Genomic DNA, 14,768 nt, shown 5'->3' with positions numbered 1-14,768 from the left:
TTTTGTGGATCTTGCATCTTATTTAAAGAATATCTCTTATAATTTTATAATTTTAAATAAATTTTAATCAATAGGAAAATGTGTTAAAATAGGGTGTTCCGGACACTCCTCTTACAATGAAATAGGATACTAAATAATCTCAGGCATACTGTCATAAAAAGCTCGAGAAAAATACCAACCCCAAATGTGCCATTAACCAAACCAAAATTCGAATCATTATACCCTGCCTGCCTTATGAAAGAAACCCCAACAGCAGTATCATTTGCTCTCTTAGATGGTAGTGGATCATCGTGTACAAAAAGGAAGGTGCACCAGGGCAATTCTGCCAATTCATATGTCAGCATCCATTTTGTTCAGCACCTTTGTTGCTTTCACAAGTAGAAAGTTACTGCTTTCACCCAGGGAAGTAGAATAGAATGGCCATTCTAACCTTCGTTGCAAATTGCAGGGGCAGATCACCAAACTACACTATACTATAGTAGTATTTTTTAACCTCGACAGTCAACAAGTGAAACAACAAAATGTTGACAAGACTAAGAAATATTCTCATACATAAAACTAGAACCAAGGAGGTCTAACTCAATCGGTTAAACATTGTTGTGCATGAGTTATTGTAAACCCCTAATACCTGAATTCGATTACTATGGATCAAAAAAATACATAGAACTAGAAGGAATAAGCGGTTAGGCACACATAGAAAGATCATTCAATGCAAGCAAAGTCAGAAGGTGAATCCCTTAGACAGTAATCTACATATAGAGATTTCTCAATGCAAATGAGCTCAGTATACTTTTTCAAGAATCCACTTGGTGCATACTGATTATCAACAGATGAACAGATTCTTTATATGTATAAAATTAAACAATGTATTAAAAAATTGTAAAAGGCATCAAGTCCATTGAATTAGAAAACAAACATTCGAACATCACAGCAAGTACTTTCCCTTAGTAGACAGATTTATACATACCAACCTAAGATCTCTCAGTGAGGCTTGTCGCATGCCTTAGCCTTGAAAGACCCCTAACCATTTTAGAACAAAGAAAGAAATATACTTTTAAGCATCAGGAGATATTTGTAAAAGACAGAGACAGATATAAGAACTGAATTTGATAGACTCACCTTTCACATCTTTCTCAAATAGTAAAGATTTTAGAGATGAGCATATCGGTCTAAATAAGCTAGTTCATTGATGTTTGAAACTAAAGATCAAACTGTGTATCACAAGGGAACAATAGAAATGTGGTTCAATTTAAATTAATTTCTTCCATTTGTCTATAAAATATTAGCTTTTCCACTGACACTCCAAAAACAAATACATTGACTATCCCGCTTAATGTTTCTCCGTGTTTGTAATATAACTAAAAGAAGCAATTTCCGTACGCTGAAATGAGCAAGCTCATCAAGGTAAAAGCCATCCAAAGTCATTCAATCTACATAGCTCTCCTATTCAATGCTCAGAAGAAGAATTGTTGCAACTTGCAAGGATCCTCAATGGCAACACAATTTTCTGGGAACAATCTCTTACAGCGTCCCTCTGCATCTTATTCATTCAATCGGCATACAGTCAATATCATGCCGGCAATGTCATTGAATGCCCATTGATTCAGCAGAAATGGCCATAGTTTCTAAAATTGACTTGCCTTCAACATCTGAGATCTCCATGTTAGAAGATCTACAACTGAAATAGAAAACTGCACTCATCATGGAATCTATAAGCACCACAAATGAATACATTACCACCAAGAGCGGCCCTTCCCACACTCTCGAAGATCCATCACCATAGCTCAGTGTCTTTACTCTGTGCTCAAACAAGCCCTCCACAAAGGCCATTCCTATCGTTGATCCGAGAAATATCAGCAGACCCACCTGCGTCTGACCCTTGATCAAAATACTTGACCGAAGCATAGCCTGCGCTCCCGAAACATCCTCCAACACCGAGATCACCATCGCAATGTTGCAGATGATTATGGCATTGGCAAAGACAACCGAGAAAACCAGCCCAACCAGCATTGCACAATACACAACAACATCTGGTAAAAACCCAAGAACAGCCAAAGCACTGCAGAACGCAACAAGGAAAACACAGAACAATGTAATGCAGCAAACTATAACCGTACACACCCACATATATGTGAACAGGATCTTCCTCCAAAACTTGGCAACAATCACACAAAACTTGGAAGCATCGAACTTCTTCCTCGAATAAGTACAATCTACGGAGTAGACGACCGCAGCCTTTGACAACAACAACAACGTAGCATAGAAAGGAAAGCACATGGCCGATGAAACCACGGTCTCCGCGAACCGCTGACAAGACTGTTTGATGATTGGTCTGAGAGGGAGACCACTAGTCTGTGCAACCAACATAAGTCTGATGGACAGATTCTTGACAATAGACTCATCCACTATTACATTAGATAAAAGCACAGCAGAAACAGGACAAATAAGCATAAAAGCGATTGCCATGAAACCCCACGAATTGAACCTAAGGATCCTGACGGTTTCTCTCAGAATTTCCAAAGCGTTCATCGATTGGACTTGGAAATTGCGATCACGATCAGAGAGTTCCATGTGCTGAAAAGGGGTTCCCTCGGATCCCTCTTTTCTTGAATATTCAGACCTAATCCTAGGAGAACAACCTCCACTGGAAATCTCCATTTGGGTGTTCATAATAATAATAATAACAAAAAAAAGAAAGATTATTTATTTCATTGGAATTCAAGATTCACACGAAGTTTGGTGTGAAACCCAAGATCTGCAAGAGCTAGATTGAGCTCCGAAAAAGTGAATCACGAAGTGGGGGTGTCTTCAGCAAAGGAAATTATGAGCAATGGAGGTTGAATTGAGAAGAACGAAGGAAGAGAATGAGGAAATTGAGGTGATACAGTACCTAGAAATGGGAATGGGAATTCGGAGCGTTGAAAAGTGGAGCATTGAAGGGATTTTGTGTGGGAGAAGAAGAAAGGGATTTCGTGATTACCCAATTCTGTGTCCCATGCACAGTGACAGAGGAAAAGGATGCAAGTGCAACTTAGAATTCAGATTTGCATTCTTTCTCTAGATGCTAGAGCTGTGTACAGCTCCAAAATATATAATTTATTATTATTATTATTATGTTGTTGTGGAAGAGATTATTATTATTATTATTATTATTATTATTATTATTATTATTATTATTATTATTATTATTATTATTATTGAAGCTTAGAAGTTTCATACTTTTTCCGGTAAATATTCATAAAATGTTTTTTTAACTTAAATATAATTATAGTTCCGGTTGGATCCGCAATTTTAATAATAATAATAATAATGAAAATGAAAATGAAATTTAGTACGAAAATTAATTCGTCAAATACGCACAAAGCTGTGTATTCTATTATAAGATATTGGATATATTTTTAGATTTTCAATTAATATTTGTTTTAGAAAATAATAATCTGTCAGATATGTAATTCGTGTTAGTGCAATTCGTGCAAAATAGCATTGTTACAGTAATATATATATATATATATATATATATATATATATATATATATATATATATATATATAATAAAATAATAATAGGATAAAAAACTAACAAACATAGATGTGTATGTGTAAGAAAAATGTTAGAAATGTCTTTTAAGAATAACATAAATCTATTCTTTTTTTTTAAGGAACATAAACCTATTCTAAAAATATATTTTTACAACTAAGATATATAATTCTAAAAATATATTTACAGAATAGGTATATATTATTTTGAAAAATAAAAATAATTTTTCAAGAGATGTATCTCTTTAAGAAAAAAGGATATAATGAACAATTAAAACATAAAAAGGATAATGGAAGTGTACTTAGGAAAATACGGGTGTAAATATCAAGTACCCCAATGTAATCAAGAAACCCAATCATTTCAAAGGTTCATGGAAAGTTTAAGGTAGACTTAGAGGGGTGTTGTTAGGTGCATTCAGTATTATTGCTGGTGCACTCAGCATTTTTTTAAAATACCAAAGTTATTCTTATGTTTTTTTTTCGTATTTGTGATGGGTGTGTGTGAGGGTGATCCATAAATCGTATAGATCAAGTTGATCCGTAAGGCTTCTACGGATCAAGTTGATTCATAAGGCTTTTATGAATCAAGTTGATCCGTAAAAGACTTGTGGATCAACTTGATCCATAAGCCTTTTACGGATTAACTTAAATGGCTTACGGATCAAGGATATTTTCGTTATTTCACCTTAAGTGCTGGGTGTATCAGCAATAATGCTGGGTGCACTTAGCAACACCCCCTAGAGGGGCATTGCTGTTGGGCCCTGTTAAGTGGCTGAAACTTTTTTTTCCCAAAAATATCATCTCCCCATGGAATAACATTTTTTATGTAATATGGAGGTGGGAACAAAATATAAAATGGTTCTATTTTAGATTTTATATGTGCAATCATGTTTCCGTTTTGTATTTCGTTTGCACCTCCTATGTTACAACAAAAACATGATTCCGTGTACAAAATCTAAAACGAAATAATATTTTCATTTTAGATTTTGTATACAAAAATATGTTTTTATTGTGTATTTGTTTTGGCTTAAAAATACAACAAAAATATGATTACAAAATCTACATGAAATCATGATTACACAGAATCATGTTCTGTTATGTATTTGTTCCGACTTAAAAAAGAGGGGGTGATGGATTTGAAAATGATATTTTTCTATGGGTTTTAAAAGTTGACAGGGACTAATAGTAATTCTTGTAGGAACTAAATATAAAGTTTTTTAATTGCTTTAATTTAAGTTTTTTTCATTTGTGAAAAGTTTTGTTTGGACAAATTCAAATTTATGTATTTTAATTGTTTTGTTTTGATAGCTAGAGTAATTCAAATTTCAACCTAATCCAAAAATTCATTTTTAAATATTTATTAAAAAAAAATCATTATATAAACTTTACTAAAAATAAACGGTTGTCAATTTTTATATTTAATAATTTAAAAATAATTTAATATTAATCAAATAATTTTAAGATGCAAGTATTTAATAAATATAATTTATAAATGCATAAGGACCTTCCAATTCAAATTTGTAAAACATATAATTAAAATGAATAGAATTTTAAAAATGTTAAGGTGCATAAATTAACTTTAAATTATATATAAAAGAATTATATTCATTTTATCTTAATTTGTTTTATTTTCTTGTTGATCTATACATATTTATTAAAAAATTTATCCAAATTAAACAAAACTAGAGGTCAAAGTTTTCGTTTGAACAACATCACTATAGTAAAATTTCTTTGACAGACATTGAAGAGATAAAATCAAGGGAGTGTGATTACATGTATGTTTCTTATCTAATAAATTGTTGTATATTGTCTTGTTAGTGGATGCCATTGAGTGTTCGAAAATTATTAGAATTATGAAACAAATAAAGTGTTTTTTTTACAAGAAACAAATAAAGAATAAAAGGCAGTAAAGCACATACCCTATAAAAAAAATCAAGAAATTGATAAAACATTTTTAAAAAAAATAAAAGCTATACAAATATCTGCATCTTATATTTTATATTGTCAAACTTAGTTTGACGTTTGATATAAAGAAGAAGAAAAATAAAAACTGCATACACAGTTAAAAAATCAAGAAATTTTTATTTTTAAAAAAAGATCTACACAGAAATGGATCTTTTAATTTAGGTTGTCATCTCAATGTTCTTTCTATCACACCTTTATTTAACGGTACTCAATCTGAAAATTTAACGGCCTACCCCCTTCTTCTCACTAGCTTCAGTATTTTTCATTGTGAACCTCAATTCTTCAATGGAGAAAATACCTCATACATGTTCAAAGCATTTTCTTCTACAAATAATAATAATAATAATAATAATAATAATAATAATAATAATAATAATAATAATAACATTTCCAAAACTAAGAACTCTGAACTGAAAAATACACCATACAAAATAATATATCATAAACATATCCTATCAAAATATGAAATTACATGTTCTTCATCAAAATAACTCCTATCAATATATGAAAATGCATGTTGTTCATAATTAACTTGGCCAACAGTGACATATAAGGTTATCATCTATTCTTTCTTTTGCAGTAAATTTAGATAATATAAAATAGTCAAGGTCTAAAATCTGGTATTGGGTCAAGTTTTTAGGTTTGAACTAATGAAACAATAAAATTTAAGAGAACTAACCGTTGTAATAGAATTTCATTACTGGGCAGTTTTAACAGTGTTAAATGTCATTTAAAGATGGGGATTAGTAGGAAAAATTAATTTGTGCAAGGAGAATTTGGAGGAATGGGGTAGAAAAAATTGCAAGAGATTGAGGGAGGAGATAAATGCTTGTAAACAAAAAATGGAACTACTTAGAAATGGGTGAAAGAAGATCCAAACCAAACAAATATCAAAGAATTCAATGAAACAAAAAATCTCCCTACTACTACAAATAAGCCTTTCTAAGTCAGTTATAGGGGTCATTCTAGGACGGTTTTCACCCGTCTTAAATAGGGATGTCGTAAAATATAGTGGTCTATATAGCGTCGATTTTTAACCCGTCTTAATATATCAGTGTTTCTAAGACGGTTATTTGGATAACCGACTTAGAATGTGCATGACTTTCTACATCGATTATGCGTATAATTGTCTTAGAAATGCATTTCTGTAGTTGCCTTTTTACATCGGTTATATGTATACCCGTCTTAAAAATGCATTACTTTACCTAGCTTTCTACATCGATTATGTGTATAACCGTCTTAGAAATGCATTATTGTATTTGCCTTTCTAGATCAGTTATTGAATAACTGTCTTAAAAAGCAACACTGTATATTGTTTTCTACATCGGTTATACAAATAACTGTCTTAGTAGCTGTGCCATTCTAAGATAATTTTTTGCATAACCGACTTAGAATTTGATTTTTTTTTTTGGTGTTATCATAGCTTATACTACTAGCTTTACCTCAGTCCATCATTCCAAAAGATTTGGAGGAATAGAAAGTATGATAAATACAATACACACACGCATGTGTAATATACAAAATTTATGGACCTCTATTGTGGTCTCAATTTCCTAACCCAATAATGTAACTAGTTCAAACAATATATTCAAATTCCTCTAGCATAATTGTAGAAACACATAAATACAGGGAGAGAGAAACCTGCAAGGTCTTCCTGAAGCCATCTTGAATTCTTTGGTAGGTGGCTATCCCACCACCAAGAATACGAGCGCTGAGACTCAGAATGAGACAAAGTTGGCATGACTTCGGCAAAGAACAACAACACATCTGGTTTTGATTTGGCTAAAGCTTCATATTGGATCTAAGCAACACTACAAGATCATAGATTTCCACCACCAGAATATTTCTAATTTGAGACTCTTGAGGACTTTTTCACCATGTCTGGTACCTAACTACCTATCATCAAATCAAATAAATGTTAACATTAGTACATTTGATAAGAATTGCTCCAGATTCATGAGAAATCCAACTTTACTCCCATGACTTAATGTATAAGAAAGTTGCAAACTCTTTCCATTCTATTACCTGCCAAATTGGACATAGCTCCAGTTCATCAGCTTTGGGAACTTGAGGTTTCAACTGTTCAGACAATGGTTGACTGCCACAAAGGAAGGAACAAGAAATAGTTAGCAAGAGGGACCAGAGCTTAGCATGAAATATCAAATGCATAGTAGAAGCACCAATTCTACATCATGATTAATTGTATTAGATAAATACTTATGAATGCAAAATAAGGTTCCAAAATCCAGGCACAAACAGAAGTTAGATTTTCTATCTTGCTTTAATTATGAATGGATAGGAGAAATTTGCCCTCAAGCAAGAGCAATTTCTATTATCAAACAACAGACCCTGAAGGTGAACCGAAAAAAAAAGTGCACTCACCAAATGACCAACAAAAATGTTAGGAGCATACAATTTCAGGTTGTCACCAAATGATTTGAAACAAAAAGAAAGCTACTCAATGATTTCCGCATACAATTTTAGGTTTTCAATAATTTGAAAAACATTGCTAGGAACACAAAGAAGAAAGGTTTTGGAAGCAAATATCGAAGTCTTATTGGTTGAAAGGGGGTCATAGGAACACAAAGTATTTCCATGCATTGCTAGAAAATCGATTTTTAATGACGGTTCTAATGTACATTTAAAGAAGATTGTGGAACCGTCTTTGAAGCCAACAATGCTAAAAGTAATTTACGTATTACGACGGCTATGAAAAAAATCGTCTTAAAAAATTTGTCTCTTCTAAGACAGTTCTTGCATAATAACCGTCTTAGAAATTCTAAGACAATTCTTACATAAGAACCGTCTTAGAATGTGTCTCTTCTAAGAGGGTCTTACATAAGAATCGTCTTAGAATTTGCCTCTTCTAAGAATTAGGAAAAAGAAAAACTAGATTAGTAGTTTGGAGGATGATATGATGGCCTTTCTAGGCCAAAATAGCGTGTTTTTAAGAGGATATAGTTTTGATATTTTTTTTAATATTAAATTTTATTTCATATTTCCTAAAAATACTATATTGTGTCATTTTTATGGTTGGTATTCTTTGTAAATCCTTATTTAATAGGATATGCACTATGTAAGAAATTATTAATGAAGAATATTAATTTTATGTTTATCCCTTAGTTTTGGTAGAATGATAGAAGTAGTGATTGAATAATTATCTTATGTCTATCAAATGGTACTTTCATCAACTTACTGCACCTCCCCCATATATCATCTCAATTACCAGTGGCCACCACCACAATGACTTCCAACACCAGTTCCCCCCCTCAACCCTTAACCCCTGCAACAGCCTCCATCATCATCAACCCAAGAAGTAGGATTTCCCCTCTATCCCCATGCCATTTCCCCCCCCCCCCCCTCCATCAAACCCTTACACCTTTTCTTCGTCAAAATATTTTCCGCAAACCCAGGTATGTACACCTCCCAAACCTCAACCATTGTAACAATTTTCACTATTGTGCAACCATCACTGCAAGACACAAATGCCCTAAGCCCCTATGCCTTCTCTCATCTGTTGTCAACACATTACACAAACATTTTAAACCCTAACAACTTCCTCTCCTAAACCCAGAGATAACACTAAACACCTCCCATGGAGACATCAACCTTTTTCCCACTATCCTTTATCAACAACATCTCCCACACCTGCACCACTATTATTGTAGTACTCTGTAAGCTCCCTGCACCAAAACATCTTCTTCCAACCATTATCACAACCAACACATGTGCCACATCCCTACTCCGTTACCCCACAAACACCACCCCCACTTTCCTTCCACGTCCACAAACTAGACATGCAAACCACAAAGCATAGGAAGTTAGTGTTGCCACCAATGGATGAATATAAAATATCACTAATGGCTTCTGCAATAGTGGCACAACAAACCCCCAAGACACAGTCGAGGGAAGATATTACTCTAGTGAAAAACACATTGGCTGCAACACATGCTCTGGTGAAGCAACAGTCGCAAGCGACGCAAGAGACCTTGTCGGAGGAGTTTTGACATCACCATAATCATCATCCTCCTATTCAATGGCTTCTATTTCGTCGTCGTTTACCATAACCCCGCTCATGGGAATGGATCTCCTCAATTTATAAAAACTAAAGAATTTCAATTTAAACAAATAATAATCGTTGGATTAAAATTAATAATTAGGATGAATTTTAACAAGACTCACTATTTTACTTTTACAGTTTTACTTCACATATTTTTTAACTCACATTAAAAGCATCACTTATGTAACTAAAAGGTTGTTTCCTTTTATAACTTCTTTCCTACTATCCTACTATGGCTTCCAAGCAAGTAGTACATCTTTGGGAGTGCGACTTATGTAGGGAGAGGGCAATTTGCCTAAGCTTGTGCTCACTTCCCTGGCCGGTAGGTGCGTCATATGCTATAAAGCTATTTATAAATTAAGGAGATCCATTCTCTTTTCTCTTTTCTTCCTTTGTAGGTCAAAGGGAATATTCTTCCATGGCCTGCAAGCAGATTCTAAAGGAGCTTAAGGACCTCCAGAAAGACCCTCCAACCTCTTGCAGTGTCGGTACATTTTTCCTCTTCTTTTTGCCCCATTTTTGCTATGTATCTATCCCAAACCCTTATTAAGCTTCATATGTTGCTCAATCTATGAGTTTTTGGAATTTACACGTATGTGAGTCGTTGTGTATTTTTTCCGTCCTTGTTTCGTAGGTTTGTTTGGGTTTTGTTATATGTGTTTCTAGATGCTGATTTCTGTACGTTAATGTAATAAATTTATAATCTTTGAGGAAGTAGGATGAGATATTTGTTGTAAGCTTCACCTCCTAGGTTGTAACCTCAAAAGATTATTGTCAATATGATGTTTTGTGAGACTTTTCTGGTAGTCAGGAGAAGCTTTTCATGGTTAAGAGTGATAACCAACGATTCATAAGTCTGTTGTTTCTTAACATTGTTATTAATTGCCTCAATTTTCTCCATTTTTTAAAAACTAATTCCTCTGTGTGTTCTTTCTACTGAAGTTGATCAAATCCTACATTTAAAGTGTTGTGACTGTTTAGGAATTAGAATTTCTAGTCTCTATTGCCTTCTTTTGTTAGAGATTTTCTAAGTTCATGTTATGGATTTGTAACAACTATCATGGATTAACGATAGAGAAACTATTGTGATTTTCTCCGTCTTTGGTTGCATAATCCATTGGAAGATAATTCTTACTTTGAGATTATAGTTGACTAAGATTATTATCTTTCTAGATGTTTATAATGTATATGAGTTGCATGAATGTATTCATTAAACAAGCAGGTATAAGTTGTGAGTTTGTATATATTTGAATATTTTATTTAAACTCCATTATTTTGTCTGTCACACATTATACATTATTTTCTCATACTATATTTGAAACCAATGTTAAGTTTGTTATTTTCTAATGATTATTACATTTCATAGGTCCCGTAGTGGAAGATATGTTTCATTAGCAAACAACTATAATGGGTCACCCTAATAGCCCTTATGTTGGGGGTGTTTTTTCTAGTTGCTATTCATTTTCCTCCAAATTATCCATTCAAGCCACCCAAGGTATTGGCCTAGTCTTGCCCGATACAATGTCAACAATTCTGCCTTCATTATATATACTTGGAGAATACTAATTTTTTGTTTGTTTGTATTGTTAAAATTTATATTTTTCTTGAATTTCAGATTATTTCTAAATTTCTATAGAAGCTTTTCTTTTCACAACTACAACTACATATTGTGTCACAAGAGGGGAAACTTTTGTATTGAAATGAGATTTTTGGAAGGGTTTAAAACTACATCAATATTGTAACTTGTCAAAGATAGGAAGCAAGAACCAAGATGAGCAAGATTATGAAAGGAGAAACTTTTTGGTGGATTTTGTTCAGGAACTGAGATGTGCCTATATGAAAGTTTAAGATGAAAAATTCATTAGGAAAATTTATGTATTGAAATCAAACTTTTGTATTGAAATGACACTTGTATTCTTATAATCTTGAAACTTTTGTACTATTGGTGATATTTGTAATGAGAATGAGAATTTTTATTAACTTGAGATTCTTCTTGTCTTTAAAGTTGCTATGATTTATTGTTTCTATAGATATATTAAAAAATGGCACAAATTGTACTTCAACCCAAGTACATAAACAAATAGATCTCATGAAAAAAAATGCATCTTGTGACTGTGTTACTACCTATTAGCAAAGTAATTGTGTTACTACTTGTGTATAAAAAGACATTATAAATAGATAGTAACTTAAGACATGGGCAACAAAATATCGTACTTTCTTTTCAATTTGTCTTCGAGCCCGCATGAATTCCTGCAACATCTATTCCATCATTCAATTCCATAATTCTTGAGCCCATATGAATTCCTCCAGCATTTATTCCATCATTCTAGTGCCTTAAATTATATGCCCTGCCGTTATAACATTTGAGAATATTGCCTTTTTTATTTATTTTCCAACCACCTATTAAGCATAATACAATTGACAAAATTTGTTGACATCAATTACAAAATATGATCACAAATATGTTTATACATTTCATTAGTTAATATGATCACAAACACATTCCACCAAAAAAGGGATCATATATACATTTCATCCAAAAGATACTAATATAAATCCATGAAACTTAGATCAAGCGCAACATGTAATAAGAATCTAGTCAAGGCTAATAAAAGATTCTTAAAATTTGTCATCTAATGTTGAAACATCTCTGTCATCAAGGGGTGCCTGCATCATAACAAGACAAAATATCCAATATTACAAACTGAAAAAGAAGTAAGGAAATATAATGTAAGTTAAGTGATTGTACCATCAAGAATGATGTGAACCTAAATTGATTCTCAAATGTTTGAGGTAGATCAAAACATGGAGTTGTCGAAGACTGGATTTAACACGGTTCATAATCCTTAAGTTTTCATAACAAATTATAACAAGGAACAAAAAATAATGAATAAGAAATAATTTGTATATGAATAGTTATATATTCATACATACACACACACACCCCTTAGATGTTTGACTTTGTGATTGACCTCTAGTTAGAGATTTTTTATTCCTCTTTAATTGTAACTCGGGCCAACTATTGAGACATTTTTGGTTGTGCCTCTTTATGCTAGGTCGTTGCTTGAACCCCTTAGGTTGTGTATAATCATTGATCACCAATGTTGGGGCATCATGCTTGTTCTTGTCAATGCTTTGTGCTTGTAAGAGAAGCTATTTTATTTTCTTGCACACAACATCTATACTTTCCTCTACCAGTTGACAATATTCTTTAGAAGGAGATACGTTAGATGCCACCCTAATCAATTTAGATGCCAAATGTCGATACCTCCTTGTGCTAGAAAGTCTAGGATCCTTTTCAACTTCTCTTCCCCTAATATCATGTATAATGCCACTACGACCTTCTCTTGTCCACCTCTTAAGAATGTATTTTTCGGGAACAACCTTTATATCATTTGCTTCAAATACTTTCAATGCATGAGAACAAAGTATGCCAATTGTATCAATTTTTTTACAACTTCAAGATATAGAGATTGAAGCACGATCAAATAAAACTTTATAGGACCTTTCATGGTTGATCCTTGTGATGACATATTCAAACAAAGGGAGTGATTCATTCCTTTGTGAAATGCAAGAGGATAAGAATAATGCAAACTCTTGTTGGAATAAATCAAACATAGTGTGTGTGTGTAAACTTTCCCCATTTGTTTCAATATTGGAGACATGTCATATCTCAACTTTACTAGCTTATAAGGAGAGTCATACTCACAAACTAGCTCATTGTAATGCTTCTCCTCAACAACTCCTTCAAAGTGACAAAAGAATTTCTTTATATCAACATTTGGCTTCATACAAGCTTTGAAATGAGAATTTAAGCTTTCACTTAGTTGAGTACTTCGCATCCCAAGTGTGAATGCTTCCTTCATGTAACAAGAAGCCAATTTTTCTTTTAGGACATAAATTGAATTAATCCAGTTATTTTCTTGAACATTGTAGTTTGCAATCAACTTGGTCCAAGCCTCCCCAAACTCAACAACCTTAGTGTCAAATTCATACATGCATTTCTTGAAATCTCTTAAAAAAATTGCTTTCTCCTTTCATCAAATTGTCGAGGTGTTTAATTTCATTTTGCATCAAGTGCCATGCACATAAACCATGATGTGTCTCAGGCATTACTTCAACAAGTGCCTCAGCCATTGCTTGGTCTTGATCAGTGAAAATGGTCTTAGGCTTTTTATGACTATGTGCTTCCAAGAATGTCTTAAATAGCCATTTGAAAGATTCAGTTGTTTCATCATATAATAAAGTTTCTCCAAAGATTACAAAACTCCTATAATGGTTAAAACCTAAAAAAAAGCAAGTGGCATATTTGCTCGATTGGTACAATCAATAGCATCCAAAGAGAGAACATCATCAAAATACCCATAATCCAACACCATTTTTGCATTTGCCCAGAATACATTTGTGATTTGTTCATCGATGTCCATATGGTATGCATGAAAAAATGAGGGATTCTTTAATAATTGTTGTTAAAAATATTGCAGTAGACAACCAACTTCCCCATACACCATATTTCTTTGTCTTTTTGCTTTTAGATAATTCTTTGCATCTAACTGAGTATATCCAAATTAGCTCTAGGCCCCGCATGTGTTAAGCAAACATATGTGTTGTCTCTGGAGTCTAGAGTCTTCACCTAACTCAAGCTCGTGAGCTTGAACTTATGTTATTTGATGATTTGAAGCAAACATGCGTGTTGTCTCTAGAAGTTGTAATGGGTGGTTATGATTTTCTACAAACTCATGGATTATATATTTTCCATTCATCCCCAATGACAAATGTTCGACAGCCGGCAAGTGCACCGGATCGCGCAAGTTGTATAAAATGGTAAGTGAATACCGAGTATCAAACTCTCAGGGAACTTGTTTTACTTGGTAAAGTTGTGGTTCGGTAAATAAGTGTCTTGGAACAAAAAGTTTGGTGTGTGAAATCGACAAAAATGAAAACTAAACTATTCAAAAGCAAATCACATGAGTAGTGGTGTGTGAAGATAGATAGACAACGTGTTGGTCTTCCTACCGGGTGACTGATGTTATTAAGGATGTTATCTACCTAACAATTTTCATGTGTTCTATGTTGTCTCCTGGACTGCTAAACCCCGATGTCTCATGCATGTTTAGCCTAGTCCTAATCAAGCATCGTCCTCAGATCCCTCTTGTTGGACTAAACTTGACCAGAACTGCATTAAGACGTAACATAACAAAAACTAG

The 14,768-nt window shown here is 33.2% G+C and overlaps 1 protein-coding gene and 1 pseudogene across 1 annotated transcript; both read right to left on the bottom strand.

Annotated features, from left to right (window-relative positions):
* Positions 1–1,248: 1,248 nt before the first annotated feature.
* LOC100789016 (uncharacterized) lies at positions 1,249–3,069 on the bottom strand. The gene has a single exon (XM_014773045.3). The coding sequence runs from the start codon at positions 2,668–2,670 to the stop codon at positions 1,585–1,587; it is 1,086 nt and encodes a 361-aa protein (XP_014628531.1). The 5' UTR covers positions 2,671–3,069; the 3' UTR covers positions 1,249–1,584.
* Positions 3,070–7,089: 4,020 nt separating this feature from the next.
* LOC102666899 (protein FAR1-RELATED SEQUENCE 5-like) lies at positions 7,090–14,324 on the bottom strand (annotated as a pseudogene).
* Positions 14,325–14,768: the final 444 nt, after the last annotated feature.

The sequence above is a fragment of the Glycine max genome, chromosome 20 (assembly GCF_000004515.6).
Source record: "Glycine max cultivar Williams 82 chromosome 20, Glycine_max_v4.0, whole genome shotgun sequence".
In the NCBI taxonomy this organism is placed as follows: Eukaryota; Viridiplantae; Streptophyta; class Magnoliopsida; order Fabales; family Fabaceae; genus Glycine; species Glycine max.
Note: the sequence above shows the minus strand (reverse complement) of the source record. Positions and strands in the feature narration are given on the sequence as shown.